Source organism: Rana temporaria, chromosome 3 (assembly GCF_905171775.1).
Source record: "Rana temporaria chromosome 3, aRanTem1.1, whole genome shotgun sequence".
In the NCBI taxonomy this organism is placed as follows: Eukaryota; Metazoa; Chordata; class Amphibia; order Anura; family Ranidae; genus Rana; species Rana temporaria.
Genome location: NC_053491.1, coordinates 372,641,315 through 372,663,684, shown reverse-complemented (window position 1 = coordinate 372,663,684; position 22,370 = coordinate 372,641,315). Strand labels below are relative to the sequence as shown.

Below are 22,370 nucleotides of genomic sequence, written 5' to 3'. Positions count from 1 at the left end.
GGTAAACAGTGTTTGGGGACATTACCGTGTGTCATTCATTACACATAATTTTGAGCCCTTTAGGTTTCTTTTTCTTGCTTTGTTCACCCTCTTCAATATATGTAGAAATGTCAAAAAGCCGCAAGGGATGGAGGACTTTAAGGGAGCAAAGATTCAACACTGCCCATGATAAACGTAACTGTTAAGCTTTTTCTTTTACAGGGTGGCTCTATTTGAATTCATTTAATTTACTGACAGTCATTTCAAGGTTGTAGTTACTCCATTACATCGTTTAGCTAAACTGGATAACTCCATATTTCCCAGATACCATCCAGTTTTCTTCTGAAGCACTAAGCCGTTCCCCAATCCCGGCTTGTAATCCTACTTGTATGTCAGCTTTTAGAGTTCTGATGCTGCACAGCGGTGCAGGGTGAAAGCTTTTTAGTACTTGAGAAAATGGAACAGTGAAGTCCCATTTCCGGTCTCCAGTGAGTTTCCTGTAGTTCAGATCTCCTTTAAATAAAATCAAATCAGACTTTTTCAGCTCTGTGTACAGATCTGGAGCGATTTTCTCCATGCTCCAAAACTCATGTGGCAGAGTCCAGAAGAGATTCTCGTGATAGACCCAGGAACCCTTCTTCAGATTCTCCTTCCATGTCTGACCACACTTTGACATCCACTTGTGATTAACTGCCAGGAACTGTTGGATTGTCCAATCAAAGTCATGCTTTGTGGTGTCTGAAACAAACCAAGGTATGCATTTGCCATGAAAATGAACTTCAGTGGCCAGGTTAAAAAACAAAATGGCATCAGCTAAAATGAAGTCTGTTACTAGCTCAAATCCGGCATTATCCAGAACAATGTCGACCCTGGTCTTTAAGGCGTTCTCCGAGCCGGCATCCTTCCCCTTTGTGAGGGTGTTCCAGAGAGACTCCATGTTATCCACCAATATAAATGATTTGAGGGACTCCAGAGAAGCAAGAATACTGGATTTCTGAGAGTTGTCCTGACCTCCAGAAATAGAAAGGTCACACTTGTTTCCCCATAAGGAGACCTGGTAATGGAACAAAAAGTCATTACTCAGCAACATAACTTAGACCCCTTTCACACTGGAGCAGTTTGCAGGCGCTATTGCCCTAAAAAAAATAGCGCCTGCAAACCGATCCTAAACAGCCGCTGCTGTGTCTCCAGTGTGAAAGCCCCGAGGGCTTTCACACTGGAGCGGTGCACTAGCAGGACGGTATTCCGCTCCCCTCTTTGGTCCTCCTGGCCCCTCCCTTTTTTGCAGCTTTCTATGGGGACACCCAAGCTGAACCACAGCTCCCCGTGTCCATTCAGACATGGAGCTGCATCCCGGCCCTGCCCCCTTTCTCTCTTCATTGGCTGACTGACTTTGACAGCAGTGGGAGTGAATGGTTCCATGCTGCCGTCTCTGCCAATGAGGAGTGGACTTCCAGGCAGCTGAGACCTTCCTACAACATCAAAAGTCAGTCAGCCAATGAAGAGAGAAAAAGGGGGCAGGGCCGGGATGCAGCTCCATGTCTGAATGGACACGGGCAGCTTTGGCTCGGCTTGGGTGCCCCCATAACAAGCTGCAAAAAGGGAGGGGCCAGGAGCACCAAAGAGGGATCCAAAAAGAGGAGGATTGGGGCTGCTCTGTGCTAAACCACTGCACAGGGCAGGTAAGTAGGACACCCCACACAAAACAGCTATTAGAGGAATCCTGCTTTAAGGCTGCATTCACATCTAGACGGACGAAATCGCGGCGTTTTGTCGCCGCAAATCGCGGTAAAAATAGCGGCGTTTTGTACCGCGATTTGCGGCGACAAAACGCCGGTATTGTCCGCCTAGATGTGCCCCAAGATGACCCCCTCTATGGAGATGATTCCCATCTCCTAGCCGAACGCTCGAAGACGCCTGAAAAAAAGGTCCGGGACCTTTTTTCACGCGGCAGGCGACAGGCGTCCGGCGTGGAGATGTGAACCATCTCCATAGAGGGACATCTGATTTCAGCCCTCTGGCGGCAGCGGCGTAGCGCTACAGGCATAAAAACGCCTAGGTGTGAATGGGGTCTAAGGCCCAATTCACACCAGAGTCGTGTGCTTTTTTTCTGCACTAAAAATGCATGCACAGCGTTTCCATATATTCCAATGGCTCTAGTTCACACCATGCAGTCAATTTCCGGTGCAGAAACTGACTGCATGGTGTGAACTAGAGCCATTGGAATATATGGAAAACACTGTGCATGCATTTTTAATGCATAAAAAAGCACACTGAACTGCATGGACCTGCATCTGGTGCGAACTTGCCCTTAAAGAATTTTATCTGTAGTGTTTTTTTGGGGAATTGTGGGTGGAGCTACTCACTCAGGTGCTATTCTGAAAAAAAATCATATTAATTCCCAATTTCCTGCAGCCCTTGGTCTATTCAAGAGATGCCATGGGTCCTTTTCTTCTTCCAGTGGTGGGAGTGTCTTTAGCGCTTAAGCATTTCCCTGGGCAGCTTGATAATTTGCCCCAAGGGGTGGGCTCGACACCCCAGGCTCACAGGAAGTGTACTGAATGATTTTGGGGGTTGTTCAATACTGCGTGGAGCAACGAGAACACTAATGCCACCTACACCCCCCCCATAACAGAAAAAAAAAAAACACACATTAAAGCTTGATATTAATTAGGGTTGTCCCGATACCACTTTTTTAGGGCCGAGTACAAGTACCGATACTTTTTTTCAAGTACTCGCCGATACCGAATACCGATACTTTTTTTTAAATGTGTCCCCAAATGCAGCCATGTCCCCCACAGATGCAGCCATGTCCCCCACAGATGCAGCCATGTCCCCCACAGATGCAGCCATGTCCCCCACAGATGCAGCCATGTCCCCCACAGATGCAGCCATGTCCCCCACAGATGCAGCCATGTCCCCCACAGATGCAGCCATGTCCCCCACAGATGCAGCCATGTCCCCGCCGCGCCGCGTATAGACACTCCCCCTTGCTCGGGATTGGACGGGTGATCTGCACTTGATAGACAGATCACCTGTCCAATCCCGGGCAAGGGTGTCTATACGCGGCGGGGAACACACAGCTATTCAAATGAAAGCTGTAATGTTCCCCGCACGCGGCGGGGGGGGGGTAGTATCGGATCTGGCATCGGGGGCATTTGCGGGAGTACAAGTACTCCCGCAAATGCTCAGTATTGGTCCCGATACCGATACTGGTATCGGGACAACCCTAATATTAATCATTTTCCAGTAAACATATTCCAGGAAGGAGAGTTTTTTAAAGTATTCTCCTTGAGCACTGCTTAGCCAATCATGTCACTGACTCTAAGCCAGTATGAAGCCTAGCTCAGAGTGAGGCAGCTTCCATTAGACACAAAAAATGCCGTTTCATGATAGAGTAAATTGAGCCTATTTTCCCAGTCCTACCCACCTGCAGTAGTCTATAGAACTCCTCTTGGCGCTGTTCTTTGCTGAGGCTGGCAATGGTCTTTTTAAGCTCCTGTAGATGAGTGCAGAGGGCCATCATTGCTTGCTGAGACTGAAAGAAGCTTTCATTCTTCACATCCCTGAAGACATCATACTTGGAGATTGGAGGGCTATGGGAAATCAAGGTAAAGAACAGGATGCAGGAGGAACTTTTTTTATTTTTGCAAACTTTAAACACTGAAGAACAGGATACAAGAGACACTACAGCCCAAGACCAAACCTCTAGAGCCAGGTTTACACAAAATTAAAGCCTCCTTAGCCATCTAAAAAAAGATATGCAACCAATACCACCGTTTCCCCAAACTGCTTAAAGGATAAGTAGACTTTTGAAAAAATAATAAATGCACATTTATTTGCTGGTTAAAAAAAAAAAAAAAAAAAAAAAAAAGGCAGCTGCAGCACTGCCCTAAAAAAAAAAAAAAAATTATAATCGGGTGTAACATGTTGCCAAAGGTGAACTTATTCTTTAAAAGTAGAACTAAAGACTAAAACTTTTTTTTTATAGTTTTGTACAGTGTGGAGGGGGATTAGAATACCGGCAGGTTTATAAACATGCAATTCTGTCCCACTCCACCCAAAAATGAAAAACATTTTTCAGGAAGGGCCTTACTTTGATGGCCAATTCCCACTTGTTCATTTATATTCAGCAACACATTCATTTTGTTGCAGGAAAGTAGAAAACGTATTCCAACATGTCTGGCTTTCATCTGCGCTGCCGTTTAGTGTGAATGGGAAACAGGAATTGCATGGGCACATTCACACCTACATTTGTGCGTTACCATGCACGCTGCACAGGGCCAGTGCTACCTATAGACAAGATAGGCACTGGCCTAGAGTGCACACCAGTTGAGGGCGGCAGAGGTGCCGCCTCCTCATTGGCTGTGCGAAACAGCCTGAGAAAATAAATAAATGGGGACCTCCGGTTGCGAGAAAGAAGCTCCCTCTTCATGGACAGTCCTATAGGGACCCCTCTCCCTGTGTCTCCTGAGAAACTAAGGAAGTAGCCCAAATCCAGCTGTATGTCCTCCCCTCCCCCTGGGATTATGAGTGAAAAGGCTTGTGCCTGCAGCATCCCAACCCCCCCTCCCCGTCATCTTCATCCTCCTGTCACCCAGTACGGAGGGTCAAGAGGAGGAGGAGTCTAATCCCCCCCCCCCCCCCCCCCCCCCAAGCTCCAGGTGAGGCCAACACAGGACATTCTCCCGGGATACTACCCTAGCCTGTCCCTATACCTGCGGACCACGGTTGGCGTGAGGAAGCGAACCAGTGCTGCCATTTGTCTTCAGGCCAGGTCCAGAGGCACAGGTGCTGGCCTTCAGACCACAGCTGAATAAATAGGTGGAGAGGTACCAAACAAAATCTCCACCGTATAGATGGGCAGGGCAAAGGGGTGGAGCCAAGGGGGAGGCAGCAAAATAAGGTTTCGTCTATGGTGTAAAAAAATACCTGAATGATATTCCCTCCTGGATTCTGCGGTAGAGATAACACTCCACATACAGCCATGGAGATCGGAACCAGCTTGGATCTTCACCATTGCCAAGAAGTGTCTTCTGGTAGTCCAGGTATTGGTTCCAGATGTCTGTGTCCTGCCAGTTATCAGTCAACGGAAGAATGGGCTTATTTGTCTGCATCTCATTACGCAGTTTGGAAAAGATAGATATTGCCTTCTTTTCTGCCGTGACGCCTTCCTGAAACAAATCACAAATTCCTTAAAAACGAAAAACACCACAGTTGGCCACTAGAAGGCGCAAAGTATCAGAGGGATTTCCTATTATATTTAGTGCCACCTAACGGCCAAACACAGTATTCTACAATTTAAAATCAATAACAAAAAAAAACAAAAAACAAACACACACAACCAGCAAAGGAAATAGCCGAACATTTGATTATATGGCCCATTCAAGCAGAACGAAAGTACATGCACTTCTATAGGTGGAATTGCTGCGCAAAAGTTTTTAAATATTCCACCAAGTGTATGGTGAGCCAGAGGAGGCTCTTTAAATGAGGCAGTTGCCCAAGGCCTCACACTCACAGGGGCCTTGCGGCCAGCTAATTTGCAGCGAGACAGTGGTCGGAACTACCAGGGTTCCTTCCACACCTCATCAGCGGACCGACCAATACTTGAATAAGTACAGTGGGGATCGAAAGTTTGGGCACCCCAGGTAAAAATTTGTATTAATGTGCATAACGAAGCCAAGGAAAGATGGAAAAATCTCCAAAAGGCATCAAATTACAGATTAGACATTCTTATATGTCAAAAAAAGTTAGATTTTATTTACATCATTTACACTTTCAAAATGACAGAAAACAAAAAAATGGCGTCTGCAAAAGTTTGGGCACCCTGCAGAATTTATAGCGTGCACTGCCCCCTTTGCAAAGCTGAGACCTGCCAGTGTCATGGATTGTTCTCAATCATCGTCTGGGAAAACCAGGTGATGTCAATCTCATAGGTTTAAATGCCCAGACTCATCTGACCTTGCCCCAACAATCAGCACCATGGGTTCTTCTAAGCAGTTGTCTAGAAAACTGAAACTGAAAATAATTGACGCTCACAAAGCTGGAGAAGGCTATAAGAAGATAGCAAAGCGTTTTCAGTTGTCAATATCCTCTGTTCGGACTGTAATTAAGAAATGGCAGTCATCAGGAACAGTGGAAGTCAAAGCAAGATCTGGAAGACCAAGAAAAATATCAGACAGAACAGCTCGCAGGATTGTGAGAAAAGCAATTCAAAACCCACGTTTGACTGCACGATCCCTCCAGAAAGATCTGGCAGACACTGGAGTTGTGGTACACTATTCCACTATAAAGAGATACTTGTACAAATATGGTCTTCATGGAAGAGTTATCAGAAGAAAACCTCTTCTACGTCCTCACCACAAAAATCAGCGTTTGAACTTTGCAAATGAACATATAGACAAGCCTGATGAGGTTAAAATATAACTTTTTGGCCGGAATGAGCAGAGGTACGTTTGGAGAAGAAAGGGCACAGAATTTAATGAAAATAACCTCTGTCCAATTGTTAAGCAATAAGCATAAGGGTGGATCAATCATGCGTTGGGGGTTGTATTACAGCCAGTGGCACAGGGAACATTTCACGAGTAGAAGGAAAAATGGATTCAATAAAATTTCAGCAAATTTTGGATGGTAACTTGATGCCATCTGTGAAAAAGCTGAAGTTAAAGAGAGGATGGCTTCTACAAATAGATAATGATCCTAAACACACCTCAAAATCCACAGGGGATTATATCAAGAGGCATAAACTGAAGGTTTTGCCATGGCCTTCACAATCTCCTGACCTCAACATAATTGAAAATCTATAGATAGACCTTAAAAGAGCAGTGCGTGACAGACAGCCCAGAAATCTCAAAGAACTGGAAGACTTTTGTAAGGAAAAATGGGCAAAGATACCTCAAACAAGAATTGAGACTCTTGGCTGGCTACAAAAAGCGTTTAGCCCTGGTTCACACTGGGTACGATTTGGAACGATTTGAGATGCGATTTGACATGTCAAATCGCATCTCAAATCGGCGGCAATTGTCGGCAATGGCACTGTCCTAATCAGTGCGACAACGCATCTGCGATTTCAAAAAGTAGTTCCTGTACTACTTTTTGCGATTTCGGGCCGCGATTTACATTAAATTGCGGCCGAAATCGCGGCAAATTCGCAGCAGTGTGAACCTAGGCTTACAAGGCCATAGCTCCCAAATGTATTACTAGGCCCCGCCACTTTATTGATTAGATTGACAGCAGCGGGAGCCAATGGCTGCGCTGCTATCAATCTCCAATGAAGAGCTGAGAAGACAGGGGCAAGAAGCCAGCATGGTCAAGATGCAGAACTTTTGAGGGCTCAGGTAAATAAACCGGGGGGCTCGGGGGCTTGTAAGCATCAGATGTTTTCTCACCTTAATGCATAGGATGCATTAAAGGTGAAAAAACTCAAAGCTTTACAACCCCTTTAACCGCTCTGCCCAATGCACTACATAATCTAACAAACCTAAATCACACACGTCTCTCTTATGTAGAACTACTTAGATTATGGGTGTGGCTGTTACTCATCTATGCCAACATACAGCACTAAAGTGGTAGAACAGGAATTCAAGTCTTGAGACATTTCTAGAATACAGACTTTTCTAACCATACACGAGTAATGCTGGCCATACACTAGATGATAAATTGGCCGAAATTCAGTCATTTAGACAGTTTGTTAGTTTTTCGGCCAGTTAATGGACAGAAAGCGATAAACGTTTGGAAATTTTCTGGCGCACGAATGATAAATTGAAAGGTTAACATCATTCCCGTCTGAACTAGGTATATGTAAAGGAAAAAAAAATAATAATTCATTGATGTCCACGATTTATCGTCATTACATGATGGCACTATCTTTTGCGCTCACGCCCGAATGTTTGTTTTTCGAAAATGGGCTCGGCCGATTTTCATATACTGTACGGCCAGCGTTAGGGCTCATTGACATAATTTGCAGTGCGTTTTCTGCACTGGATAAACGCAGGTCACCGCTAGAAAGAATGCAATGGTTTTATAGGTGCCCCGTTCACAACACTGGTGTGATGTGCGTGGTGGTGGAAATTAATTTTCCCCCCAGCACACTGGATGGCAACCTTAAAGCCCCATTGACACTATTAATCGTCTTCAGATTTACTAAAACCATGTAGTGCAAGGGACTGCCTGATTGACCTCATATTAAATGGTTTTGGTAAATCCGATTTTCTGCAGATTTTTGTATTCGAATAGTGTGTATGGGGTCTGTGTCACCTTGCTGCTTTGCAGAGACATGAATGAAGTGCTACTATATGACAAGAAAGCAAGCATTTAACTCTCCTCCATGACCCGACACAGACACTAGACCACACAGTAAAATGCTGCGTTTTACCACGTGGGCTATCATGAACCTAGACTTGTGTTGATAAAACAGTTTATGGCATAGTTCACACCCATCATAGCACAGGACTATATGGAGAAAAACAAAAAGTAAGGAGGAGGTAAGGGACTATATCAGGCTTTAAAAATGAAAGATTTCCATGTCATGGGACATTAGAATGGTTTATTACTATTTACTACCATGAGCATGCCACCAAAACTGATCACTTACCTCCCCATATTCTTCAAAGAACTTTTTTTTATTCCGGTGTATAGTGTCAATCACTTTTGTAAGAATCTGTGGCAATCGGTCCTTAACAGTGTAATATGCAAACGATCTATAAAATAAATAAAAATAGCAGGAGAATTAGTTGACTATATCTAAACACTAGGGGCCAGATTCACAAAGAGATACGACGGTGTATCTCCTGATACGCCGTCGTATCTCTGACTTAGGCCCATCGTATCAATGCGACTGATTCATAGAATCAGTTACGCATAGATATGCCTAAGATCCAACAGGTGTAACTGTGTTACATCGTCGGATCTTAACTGCAATTTAAAAATGGCCGCGGGGGGGGCATTCTCGCTGATTTACGTTGAGAAATATGTAAATCAGCGAGATACGCCAATTCACGAACGTACGCGGGCCCGACGCAGTGTTAGCGGTTTTCCCGGCGTATACTTACCCCTGCTTCTATAAGGCGCAGCCAATGTTAAGTATAGCCGTCGTTCCCGCGTCAAATTTGTTTTTTTTTACGTCGTTTGCGTACGCCGATTCTCGAACCCGCTCGTCGCAAGTTACGCTCACGCCAAAACCACTGACGTCCTAGCGACGTCAGTGGGAGCAATGCACACCGGGAAAAATCGCGGACGGCGCATGCGCATTTAAATCAGCGCGGGGACGCGCCTGATTTAAATAGTACACTCCCCCTAGCCGCGGAATTTGAATTCCGCCGGGGGATTTACGATCCGCCGCCGCAAGTTTGGAGGTAAGTGGTTTGTGAATTACCCACTTGCCTCTCAAACTTGCGGCAGCGGATCTTAAATCACGCGGATATAAAGATCCGCTGATCTATGTGAATCTAGCCCTCTTTCACTGGGTAAAAATCTGGCTGCCAATCTATGCAACAATTTCTATGTCCATTTCTTAACCCTGTATTGCACTGCCACAGACTCAGTACCTTCATTTTACTAGCAATTTTACTTTAATGCCATGAAAGGTTTTAGTTTTTCCATGTAAAAATAAGTTTAATCTGAGCAATGCAGGCAGATCATGGCTGTGTGAGGGGCTAGCAGGGTGCAGTACGTAGCTTCCTGAAACCATCACAGCACTCTGCCTCATTACTCTTCGCTACAGAGCCATAAGTCAATGCAAGCAGTGGGCCGACTCTTGGGAGGAATTATGCGAATATCAAATAGCTTGATAAGTGGATGTCAGTCTGAAGGAGTGGATGTTCATAGGCAGACTGCATTTGCATGCTGACCACCCTAAGTAATGTCCGCCTGTGATGCTGAGCCTCCAAGATTGAAAAAAAAAAAACTGAAGGGTTAGGCCAGGGACAGCTAGGCTGGGGTGGAAAGAGCTAGATGATGCAGAACAACTTCCAGCCAGGAAATTAGGTGGGCTCTATCCGGCTTGCTGTATCTTCCAATGCACACTTTTAGAAGCTCAGTGTGCAGTGAAATCAGTTTAAGCACTTTCAGTACAGGAGAGGAGCCTGTACTACTGTGCAAGACCGAAGGGAAGGGCTGAACGTCAGATTTTATGAATTCTACCAATGAGCTGAAAATAGGAAAATGAAGGAGAACAGATTTATAGGTCTCACTTTCTGAAGTGTGTAGAAAGCACAAGACAACTCTTGCAGTTTGTCAGTTTTTGAAAAACACCCCCAAAAAAAAAAAAATACATTTGGCTGGGTTCACACTAATGTGCGGCCGTGGGGCACAGCAGGGGATCCGGTGCATCCCTGTTCACTATTTCAGGTCCACATTTTTGTCTGAACTTGGCCCTGAAACAGAGCCAAAGTTGCACAGGACTCTTCTGCTGTGGGTTCCGCAGCTGCCCTGGAGATGTGTGTGAAGTGGCTCCATTGAGAGCCAGTCACAGTCTCCTGTCATGCAAATTGGATGCGGTGAAACCCACATCTAATTTGCATAAGTGTGAACCCGGCATAAAAAGTTATTGTACACTTGAAGAAACAGTCCACTGTTTGTACAGCGTGTCAGATTTCCATTTTATTACAAATTTGTCGTAAACTTTATGCGAGGTACATCACTCTTTATAAATGGGTTCCTATGTATGCCGTAAAGATCCTCACCCTTCATAACTGGCAGACAGTGAACAGGGAGTCTCCATTGTGTTGATTCCACTTAATCTGCAAGAAACATGAACATATTTTACATAGGAACAGAAAACCCCTGTTTATTTACAAAATGCACAGTTGTCAGGGATAGTGTTCAGTGCAATCTAAACAAGCACTACTAAACGGTGAAATGTAGTCGTCATTCCAAGCAACAACAGTTGATTATTTGCATTTTCTGTGTGCAATTGCCACCTATAGCTAAACTTTGGATACAAGCAAGCACTCTTTTTTTAATAATAATAAAAATATATATATATATATATATATATATATACACACATATATATATATACACACACACACATATACACACACACACACATATACACACACATTTTCTAAGACAAGTGAGCATGCCTGGAAAGTAGCAGTGTCTAAGACAAGTGAGTATGCTGGGCAAGCAGCGGTGTCTAAGACAGGTGAGCATTCCAGGCAAGCAGCGATTTCTAAGACCGGTGAGCATGCCGGGCAAGCAGCGCTTTCTAAGACAGGTGAGCATGCCGGGCAAGCAGCGATTTCTAAGACAGGTGAGCATTCCGGGCAAGCAGAGCTTTCTAAGACAGGTGAGCATGCCGGGCAAGCAGAGCTTTCTAAGACAGGTGAGCATGCCATGCAAGCAGCGTTTTCTAAGACAGGCGAGCATGCCATGCAAGCAGTGATTTCTAAGATTGGCGAGCATGCCAGGCAAGCAGCTCTTTCTAAGACAGGTGAGCATGCCAGACAAGCAGCATTTTTTAAAGCAGGTGAGCATGCCAGGCAAGCAGCGTTTTCTAAGACAGGTGAGCATGCCAGGCAAACAGCGCTTTCTAAGCAGGTGAACATGCCGGGCAAGCAGCGATTTCTAAGACAGGTGAGCATGCCGGGCAAGCAGCGTTTTCTAAGCAGGTGAGCATGTCAGGCAAGCAGCGTTTTCTAAGCAGGTGAGCATGCCAGGCAAGCAGCACTTTCTAAGACAGGTAAGCAGGCAAGCAGCGCTTTCTAAGACAGGTGAGCATGCCAGGCAAACAGCTCCAAGACAGGTGAGCATGCCAGACAAGCAGCGATTTCTAAGACAGGTGAGCATGCCAGGCAAGCAGCGATTCCTAAGAAGGTAAGCATGCCAGGCAAGCAGCGTTTTCTAAGACAGGTGAGCATGCCAGGCAAGCAGCGATTTCTAAGATAGGCGAGCATCCCGGGTAGGCAGCACTTCCTAAGACAGGAGAGAAGTGACAACCCCTGTATTTCTTTCCCTTCAGCTTTGAAAAGAGCCAGAGCCCAGCCCCAGAAGCCGCCATGGCGGAAGTACAGAGAGCAGTCACACAATCTTACTCTGGCTCCTGACTTCTCCCACTTGCTGCGCTGCAGACTGAACAAGAGCAGAAGCTTCTCTGATCTATGTAATAGCATCGGACACTGCTCGTCCGCACATTCGCCTTACCCCAAACCCAAATATTCGCAAGAATATCTTCTACAGCCCTGCATTGACTACATTTAGGATCAGTTTTATTCTAATGAATATTTTAACTGTCCGTTCTGGAATCGAATTTACAACGCAAGATGAGACGTGACGAATATGCTCCTGTGAATCGATAACTTCTATCTGCCTGAGCTGGACGAATGACAGGGAAGCTCTGAACCTTTAGTGGGCGTGGCTGTCTGCGTTATGTGATAGAAGAGTTGACAGGGGGCGTGGCTTGGTGGGATAAAGACTGGGCGGGGCTTCCGTCACGCAGGTAAGGCTGTGCAGGGGGAGAAGGTCGCGGGTTCAAAGCTGTGCGGATCAGCGTTCATTCACAGACACCGCTCCTCATGATATGCTTCATATCATACAATAACACGTGCTCTCTTATTGTATCAGCACTGAACCTGGAGGGGCTGACACAACACTGCAAGGTCAGGCATTCTTGGAGAAGGCTGGAAGCTCAAACGTTTAGTGGGCTGGACCGGTTCATGTATTATGTCAGCCCTAAGTCATGGAGCATAGTGGATCTAGGATGGGGGACGGCTCTTTAAACTGTCACTGAACCCTCAATGAAAAAATACAGAAAAATAAATGTAACTGCAAACTGCCTATCCTTCATTCTATTTCTTCATATTAGTGATGTCTTTTAAGAATAGTCAGCTTTTGCAAGCCTGCTATGTGGTGTCTCTGCCTATTGGGGGGCTCCTTTGCCTTGCAGGGTCTCCTTGCAACCTCTTTGACATGTACGCTCCTAGACAGAATGGAACCCACACGTGCCGATGCAACAGGGGTGCTGTGTTCACTGTGAGTGGGGGAATTACACAAGGAATCATGGGACACATCACACATGGAATCATGGGACACGCCTGCTGACCAGAGGCGGCTCTTTAATTAGAGTTGAAAATATATTTATTGGTATTTTAACAAATGAAACAAATAACATGAGGTGTCACAATCCAAGAACAGTCATAAAAAGTGCAGGGGTAAAGAGTCAGCCCAATGGCTATCACCCACAGCGGGACTCCTACCAACGTGTAACACAATAAGAACAGTAATGACTTCAATATAAAACTATAATTAGATGCAACCACAAGGGCCCCATCGTAGCAGGTATAATTGCAACCAGGATTTTTAGTAGGGGAACAATAAGACCAAAGGGGAAAAAATAAAAATAGAAATAAAATAAAAATGACAAACAGGACAAAAACAGAAATAAAAATGGGGAATCAAGAATCTAGGGAGTTAGAAGAAGGGGGTAGCGAGACTGGAGAAGAGGGGGGAAGAGGAAAGAAAAAAGAGAAAAAAGCTAGGGAGTGATCAAAGTAAAGCGTTCGAGTTGCTGATAGATCAGTCGGAGGAGATAATATAGGGAGTGCGGGAAAAGAGAGACCCAACCTGTCCCAGGGCAATGAAATATAAAGTAGCGATCATGTCTGGAATGACAACATGTTCGACAGCGTGTCAGAGGATGAGAAGCGGAGCCAGATGAGCCACAGCAGTTTATAATGATCAAAAGTGTTGTTATCAAGAGCCAACATCTCCTCCATTCTCATAGTGTCGTTCATAATTGAGACCCAGTGTGACAAGGGCGGAATTGTGGTCGACTTCCAATAGGAAGGTATGAGCTGTCTCGCTGAGGACATGAAAAAACGGAGATTTCGCTTCTGTGACGGAACTGAACCCGGTAGTATAGAGAAGAGCAATCTTAGAAGAGGGAACCAGTAATTCATCGTACATGTTGTTGTAACACTCGAATACCTGAGTCCAGAAGGGGCGGATCCTCTCACATTCCCACCAGACATGAAGATAGGTCCCCTCAGCAGCAGAGCATCGCCAGCAGGTTGCCGGGGTGGACGGAAATATTTTGTGCAACGTGGAGGGGACCCTGTACCATCTTGACAGAATCTTGTAGTTCTTTTCCTGTGAGTAGCAGGAAATTGTGGACTTGTGAGTAAAATAAAAAGTCTGCCAATCTGGTCGTAGGATGTCCTCACCCAAGTCTGCAGACCACGTCCTGGTGTAAGAGGGTAGCTCGGTATGCGTGAGTGCTTGTAAGAGGCCATATATGGCCGAGAGAAGATGTCTGGGGGTCTCCGAAAGGGAACACAACCGTTCAAACTCTGTATTGGAACGGTGTATTTGGGAGGAGGAACGGTGTATTTGGGAGGAGGAATGTAGGTGCTTTGTGAATGTGGATAAATGTAGTGTGGTGAGCCAATCGTGCGATCCTGTCGGTGTCACCGGTGACCCTTGTGTAGGATGCACAAAAGAGCATGCCTGTGGCCATTCAGACCTTTTAAAGGGGCCTAACGTTGATACCCCGGTACCCTGAGGGAAGGAGGGATTGTCAAATAAAGAGGACAATGGGGAAGGATCAGAGGATAGGAGGGAACATAACCCCCTGTTATACCATAGCCTGAGAGAGGCTAGCGTAAGCGGGGAGGGAGGGGGCATACGCGCCAAATCAGTCCCATAACCCCATAGAAGTGCTCGAAGATCCACGTGGGCCAGATCCTGCTCTATGGCGACAGAGGCCTTTAAAAAGGGCCGCGGGAACCATTCCAAGACACGCGCTATATGAGTGGCCTTGTAATATGTCTCGAAGTCAGGTATGCCAGCACCACCCTGCAGTTTCGGGCGGGTGAGTAAATTGTATTTCACCCTAGGCATCCCTCGGCTCAACAGGAATCTAATGGCGAGAGAGCGTAGAGAGTTAAAGAAGGGCTTAGGGACTGTAATGGGGACCGTTTGAAGGAGGTATAGAAGTTTGGGAAGAGTATCCATCTTTAGGGTGTTGATTCGTCCGAACCACGGCAAAGAGGACCCTCCCCATTCCTCCAAATCTTTCCGTATGCGGGAGAGCAAGGGGACATAATTTAAAGAAAAAAGATTGACAAGATTACAGGGAATAACGACCCCAAGGTATGAAATTCCCCTAGTCTGCCACTGAAAGGAGAAATTTGCTTTAAGTGTGGTCATCATAGTGGAGGAGAGGGAGACGTTGAGAGCCTCAGTCTTGGAGTTTAAGTTTAAAGTTACTAAACGAGCTAAAGCGACGGAATTCCGCAAAGAGGGATGGCAGGGAAATATGGGGATCTTGCATGTACACCAGGAGGTCGTCGGCATAAAGGGATAACTTGTAGTGGGAGGAAGGAGTTTGGATACCGCGTATGGAGATGTTTTGTCTGATGGCGCAGGTTAAATTCTCTATCACAATGATGAACAGGAGGGGGGACATGGGGCAGCCCTGCCGAGTGCCATTGAAGATATCAAATGGCGCGGAGGCAGAGCCATTAACTAAGACTGAGGCCGAAGGATGGGAGTAAAGGGACATCACCTTGGAGATAAAGGGCGTTCCCAAACCTAACTGTTCCAACGAGAGGAGGCTCTTTAATTAGGCGGTCGCCTAAGGCCTCGCACTCACAGGGGCCTCGCGGCTGCCTTACTTACCCAATGCATTACCCCAGTTTTGAGGGGACCTTAACGTTGCTGTGCTCAGGCAGCGTTAAGAGCCCTGACTCAGGAACAGGGCCGCCAGCGCCCCTAACAACCAGTGAATATAGAAGACACCACCCCTTTGTGACGTCAATGACCCAGCATGCCCTCAGTCAATGATGTCAAAAGGGGATGGGTTCAGCAGGTTTCATCATTGGATGGCCCCCCGCCCCTTAAAGAGCAGGATCTGGGGGCCACCTTGTTAAAGGGCGCTGCCAGATTCCAATAAGCCCCCTGCCCACAGACCCCCACAACCACCAGCCAGGGTTGTGGGGGTCTGAATTTTGTCCTTGAATTATTTCTCCCATGATGGGTGTGAGTGAGGCTCCATGTCAAGTTTGGCCTAAGGCCTCACAAAGCCTAGAGCCGCCTTTGCTGCCGACCCACCATCCCAGAGCATTATATAGAAAGGAATGTTTGGACAGCCGTACTCTGAAAAAAACACCTTGGTTGCCTTTTATTGGTAAAAGTTTTCAAACACCACACATCACAGAAAAAAACAGGGGCATGAATCTGACGCGTTTCGCACTATTGATTAGTGCTTACCCAGAGCATGTGCTTTATTGGTTTGAGATCGGGGGCCACACCATAGGGCTCCAAGGGCCTCAGGCTGAGCACCCCTCTTCTAAAAAAAAGCCTCATGCCACTGATGTTAACATATAAAGGATAAAAGTAGCGTTGTGTGACGCGTCATACATATCTGTTTGCCAGAAAGCCCATGTGCAATAAAAATGTGGATCATAAGACCAGAAAAGTGAGCCTGTCATAAGAAGAATACAGGACTGCCATTACTCACCTCTTTCTTAAAGTAACAAAGCTCACCTTCCATTTTGATGAAAGAGTTACTCTTTAGGTAAATCTATAAGTAAGAAGTTCCCTTTGATAACTATAACCTGCAATATTACAACCTTGATATTGTATTATCCTTTTGTTTTCAGCTGTAGATCATGTGCAGACTACTGCGGAAGACCTCCTATCTTTTTACCCAAGCATGCAGGACAAGTTGCTTAAATAAACAGTTTAACAACGTGGACCTAAAATACAGACTTCTTACCTCCAATACAAGGACCAATGTCCCTCCTGCGATCAGTGTAAGTCATTTCAGCAATAAAATTACAGACCATTCTAAATTAAAATGGAACTGTACCTTTGGTTCACAGAGCTGGTATAAACATTTTGCAGCAGTAAATGGAGTGTCGCCAAAGAGATTTTATTCCGTTGGAAAGCCAACTCCTTCCACAAAGAGGCCTCTGAAATCTTCCAGGACCAAACAGCCATCCAGATCTAATCTGCCTTTAATGCTGGAGAATGAGGTAAAACATACTTGTTACAATGTAGTTGAAATGCTATCTTCATTGAGGCTGGATTCACACTATTTCGAATTGGATGCAGGCAGTGGGGCAGGGGATGGAAGGTCATCAGCAGGGCAGTGTACAGGAGTCTGCCAGACGGAACACAGGGGGTCGGTAGGGTAATGTACAGTACAGGGGTCAGCAGAACAGGATAAGGGGTCAGTAGGACAGGGGTCAGCAAGACAAAGGACAGGGAGGGAGTAGGACAGTGTACAGGGGTCAACAGGAAGGAGGACAAGGGGTCAGTAGGACAGTGTACGGGGATCAGTAGGATGGAGGACAGGGGTTAAGCAAAACAGAGGACAGGGGGTCAATAGGGCAGTGTACAGGGGTCAGCAGGACAGAAGACGGAGTCAGCAGGATGGAAGATAGGGGTCAGTAGGGCAGTACACAGGGGTCAGCAGGACAAAGAGCGGGGTCAGCAGGATGGCGGACAGGGGGTAAATAGGGCAGTGTACAGGCATCAGCAGGACAGAGGACAGGGTGTCAGCAGGGCAGAGGACATGGCGTTGGCGAGGCGGAGGACAGGGCGTCGGGGGGGCAGAGGACAGGGGGTCGGCAGGACAGAGGACAGGGGGTCGGCAGGACAGAGGACAGGGGGTCGGCAGGACAGAGGACAGGGGGTCAGCAGGATACAGGGAGTAAAACATTTATTTTTACTGTAGTACATTAGAAACCAAGCACTGTGGAGATTCTCTGGGGTCTGTTAGTACTCAGTTTGTTGAGGTATAGATGCATGTGTCTTTTTTATTACTGTATTTTTTTTTCTTTACTATGCAGGACATGATGCAATGTGTGGCCTTTGCCACAGCTGATGAGTTTCACTTGGGTACTCTGTGCCATGACCTCGTATCCAGTGGGTACTCTGAACTACTAAGCTTACCTCGAGGTATTCTGCTCTCCTTAAAATTACCTTTTTTTTATTCTAGACCCAAATTTGTTAGTGACTGCTAAAATTGTAATTATAGTTAAAGAGCAGTTTTGTCTGAGAATGTCCTAATCTAATCTAAGTCTTGGAAACTGGAGGCAGCTATTTAGTTCTCTAGTATTCAGAGCCACAGGTTGACCATGGTCCATAAAGACATGGATGAGCGAGTTTGGGGTGGAGGAACTTGACTGGCCTGCACAGAGTCCTGACCTCAGCCTGAGAACACCTTTGGGATGAATTAGGGCGGAGACTGCAAGCCAGGCCTTCTTGTCCACATCAGTGCCTGACCTTACGAATGCGCTTCTGGAAGATTGGTCAAACATTCCCATAGACACACTCCTAAACCTTGTGGACAGCCTTCCCAGAAGAGTCGAAGCTGTTATAGGTGTAAAGTGTGGGCCAACTCAATATTGAACCCTACGGACTAAGACTGGGATGCCACTAAAGTTCATGTGCGTGTAAAGGCAGGTGTCCCAATACTTTTGGTAATATAGTGTATATACAGTATATATATCTGCCTCATTGAAAGACTGCTGACAAGAAGTAGTTACATGTTTGTTTGCACTGTTGTTGAAAGAAAACTCTATTGTTTGCTGCTATAAAAATTTATAAATAAAGCTGATTTTAGGTTTATAGAACTGAAGCCCAGATTCCGATTATAACAAAGTAGACTCACCAAACAGGAAGGTCCAAGCCATGCAAGTCTTTCAGTGAAGCCTCGTACATACGCTCAGTTATCTCGGCAAGAACCAGCAAGAAAACTGCTGGCAGAGCTTTCTTGCAGAGTAAACCGTGCGTGTGTACGAGGCTTTCAGGTTTCTCGTCTGGAAATCTGGCCTGAATCTTGACGAGAAAAATAGAGATCCTGCTCTCTATTTTCTCGTTGAGATTCTTGACGGCCTGTTTCCCGACGAGAAACCAGAGAGTGTGTATACTTACCTGTCGCCATGGAAACCCGCAGATGCTCGAAATTACTTTGACGCATACACGGTAGCTTCCACAGCATGGGTAGGGTGAAGCAAGATGGTGGCGACGGCATCGAATGTGACAAGCGCTTGCAACCGCGGTTCTTTTGGAAGGACTGTGTGTACACTCGGGCGGCAAAAGGTTCTTGCCAAGAATCTCGTCAGGAAAAATTACGTTTTTTTCCTGACGAGATTTTGGCCCGTGTGTACGAGGCCTAAGACGTGCATCAGCAGTTGCAGGGATCCAGTCTGCAAATAGGGATAAGCTCAGGAGTGTTTGGAAGCCAGTGTGAACCTGGCTGAGCTATCCCACCAGAGAGCTGTCACTGTTCAGCTCCAATCATAGGCAGACGAGGCATTCCCCACCCTGCAGGTACAGGCATATGTATACATGTGGTTGTGGGACAGTGAATGCCTTGATTGGTGGTCAGCAGTGAAAGCTCTCTAAAGGGATAGCTCTGCCGGGTTTAGACTAGTATCCGAACACACCTAAGCTTATCCTTAAATAGCTCTCTTCCCTTCACACACAATTACAGCATTGTCTCTTTGAGCTCACCTGTTTTAATAAGTGTTGAGAATGGATGGCAAAAAAAGGGGGCAATTACTCAAAGAAGTAGCAATTGATGGTCGGATAGAAATATACATTTTTAAAATAGAAATTTAACAAAAAACAATAAAGATAGTAAAACCATATAAAATATATAGTATATATGGACAGTATCCTCTGTACATCGTCTACGCGTTTCGCCGTTGGGCTTCCTCAGGACGAGCAGAAGGGATTTAACAAAGTAAAGATACTTTACATAAATTTAGAAGATAAAAAAAGTTGGCAATTACTCAAAGAAGTAGCAATTGATGGTCAGATTTTGGAAGCAAGATGGGAATATATAAAAAATATACATTTTTAAAATATAAATTTAACAAAAAACAATAAAGATAGTAAAACCATATAAAATATATAGTATATATGGACAGTATCCTCTGTACATCGTCTACGCGTTTCGCCGTTGGGCTTCCTCAGGACGAGCAGAAGGGATTTAACAAAGTAAAGATATATTTCATTGTCTCAGAGCATTCCAAAAAGGTGTATAGATATATCAAAAGGTAGTGTAGAGAGGTCCAAACATAATCGTAAAGTCTCCAAAATCCGAAAAAGGGATTCACTGAGCCTGTGATGTAAACCATAGGGGGGCACCGCAAGTACACAGAAGGAGGGCAAACCAGATCTGAAAGATCCATGCAAAACCTTTAATTCCGAGGCAGACCGATAAAGTATATCATAACTAACAAAAGTGTAAATAGTCTTGAACAGGTGTATGGAACATGCATCCAAATACTATTTACCGTATTTTCCGGCGTATAAGACGACTCGGCGTATAAGACGACCCCCTAATTTTCCAAGAAAATTTTTGGTTTTGGGATATACTCGCCGTATAAGACTACCCCCTTCCTACTAGTCTTTCTGGAAGCTGAGGGGTAGCCAGAACATCCGCTGACAGAAATAACCGCTGACAGAAACAGGCTTATTTTCAAGGCCCACTATGCCATTACATGCCCCACTGTGCCATTACATGCCCCACTGTGCCATTACATGCCCCCACTGTGCCATTACATGCCCCCACTGTGCCATTACATGCCCCCACTGTGCCATTACATGCCCCCACTGTGCCATTACTTGCCCCCACAGTGCCATCACATTACATGCCCCCACAGTGCCATCACATTACATTCCCCCACAGTGCCATCACATTACATGCCCCCACAGTGCCATCACATTACTTGCCCCTACAGTGCCATCACATTACTTGCCCCCACAGTGACATCACATTACTTGCACCCACAGTGCTATCACATTCCTTGCCCCCACAGTGCCATCACTTGCCCACACAGTGCCATCACTTGCCCCCACAGTGCCATCACTTGCCCCCACTTTCCCCCCCACTGTGCCATCACTCACGTTTTGCAGGCCGGTGACAGTCTCCGTCTGTTGCGAGCGTCCATGATTTCAAAGCCGCGCCGTCTTCTCAGCGTGTCCTGTGATTGGCGGAACACAAATTTTCCCAGTAGCGCCTCTGTTCTGTGTTCCGCCAATCACGGATGCCTTCTCATCTCGTCCGAGGATGAGAAAGCATCCGTGATAGGCGGAACACAGAACAGAGGCGCTGCTGGGAAGTTTTGTGTTCCGCCAATCACAGGACACGCTGAGAAGACGGCGCGGCTTTGAAATTATGAACGATCGCAGCTGCACGGAGACCGTACCCGGCGTATAAGACGACCCCCGACTTTGGATGCATTTTTTTGCATCCAAAAAGTCGTCTTATACGCCGGAAAATACGGGTATATTAGTAGCCACAGAGCAGACAATACAGTCTAAGGAGCAGCAAACACATGGATGCCTGAAGGACGCAGAGTCAAGACTCTGTTCAAGACTATTTACACTTTTGTTAGTTATGATATACTTTATCGGTCTGCCCCGGAATGAAAGCTTTTGCATGATTCTTTCAGATCTGATCAGATGGACTTTTTTCATCGGAAATTCCAATTGTGTGTGGGCCCCATCTGACTTTTTTCCATCAGTGTTTAGGAATAGAACATGTTTTATTTTTTTGGAAATGGAAAAAAAAAGATTGGAAATTTCTATCGTCTGTGTGCAACTCCGACAGAGAAAAAACCCACGCATGCTCAGTATCAAGTCGACGCATGCTCGGAAGCATTGAACTTCATTTTTCTCGGCTCGTCGTAGTGTTTTACGTCACCGCGTTTTGGACGGTCGGAATTTAGTCTGACAGTGTGTATGTATGCAAGACTGATGGAAGTCAGCTTCATCAGAATTTCGACGGAAAATTCCATCCGATTTTACTCCATCAGAAATTCCGATCGTGTGTACATGGCATAAGTTTCCTTTTTTCAAGCGCTGCATTTTTTACTCGCCTGTTTTAATAGGCAAGGTTTGGGGGAAATAACTGCTTTCCCAAATGAATCCCCTATTTTACCTTGCCCCAGGCTGACTCTCCACATTACATACAGTTCACTACCATATTTTCCGGCGTATAAGACGACTTTCTGGATGCAAAAAAAGTCGGGGGTCGTCTTATACGCCGGGTACGGTCTCCGTGCTGCGAGCGTCAATGATTTAAAAGACGCTCCTCCTCAGAGTGTTCTGTGATAGGTGGAACACAAATCTTCCCAGCAGCGCCCCTGTTCTGTGTTCCTCCTATCACAGATGCCTTCTCATCCTCGGACGAGATGAGAAGACGTCCGTGATAGGCGGAACACAGAACAGAGGCGCTGCTGGGAAATGTTGTGTTCCGCCTAACACAGGACAGTCTGAGGAGAAGGCGCGTCTTTGAAATCATTGACGCTCCAGCATGGAGACTGTCACCGCACCGCCTGAAGTCTATTAAAAAAAAAGTGAGTGATGGCACTGTTTGCAGTGATTGCACTGGGGGGCAAGTTCAGGCACAGTGGGGGCAAGCTCAGGCA

The 22,370-nt window shown here is 45.9% G+C and overlaps 2 protein-coding genes across 4 annotated transcripts in view; one reads left to right on the top strand and one right to left on the bottom strand.

Moving 5' to 3' along the window:
* Positions 1-207: 207 nt before the first annotated feature.
* Positions 208-12,192, bottom strand: ARMT1 (acidic residue methyltransferase 1). Its single transcript, XM_040345534.1, has 6 exons — positions 12,015-12,192; positions 10,662-10,718; positions 8,573-8,678; positions 4,912-5,153; positions 3,410-3,575; positions 208-1,033 (listed from the first exon to the last, which is right to left on the bottom strand). The coding sequence occupies exons 2-6, from the start codon at positions 10,697-10,699 to the stop codon at positions 272-274; spliced, it is 1,314 nt and encodes a 437-aa protein (XP_040201468.1). The 5' UTR covers positions 10,700-10,718; positions 12,015-12,192; the 3' UTR covers positions 208-271.
* A 146-nt stretch (positions 12,193-12,338) lies between these two features.
* Positions 12,339-22,370, top strand: part of RMND1 (required for meiotic nuclear division 1 homolog) — a 42,162-nt gene continuing 32,130 nt past the window's right edge. Inside the window, exons 1-3 of one of the 3 annotated variants that reach the window (XM_040345530.1) lie at positions 12,339-12,418; positions 16,581-16,955; positions 17,775-17,883. In XM_040345530.1, coding sequence (XP_040201464.1) covers positions 16,590-16,955; positions 17,775-17,883 — 475 coding nt within the window. In that variant the 5' untranslated portion in view covers positions 12,339-12,418; positions 16,581-16,589. Of the gene's footprint in view, positions 12,419-12,439; positions 12,579-16,580; positions 16,956-17,774; positions 17,884-22,370 lie in introns of those variants that run through there. The other 2 variants (XM_040345531.1, XM_040345533.1) reach the window with 2 other exon arrangements.

Coding starts and splice junctions, on each gene's coding strand:
- ARMT1 (XM_040345534.1), bottom strand. CDS start 10,699: ATGGAGACTCCCTGTTCACTGTCTGCCAGTTATGAAGG. Junction 8,679..10,661: donor CTGTCTGCCAGTTATGAAGG/GTGAGGATCTTT, acceptor TTTATTTTATAG/ATCGTTTGCATATTACACTG. Junction 1,034..3,409: donor AGTTCTATAGACTACTGCAG/GTGGGTAGGACT, acceptor TTCCATTACCAG/GTCTCCTTATGGGGAAACAA.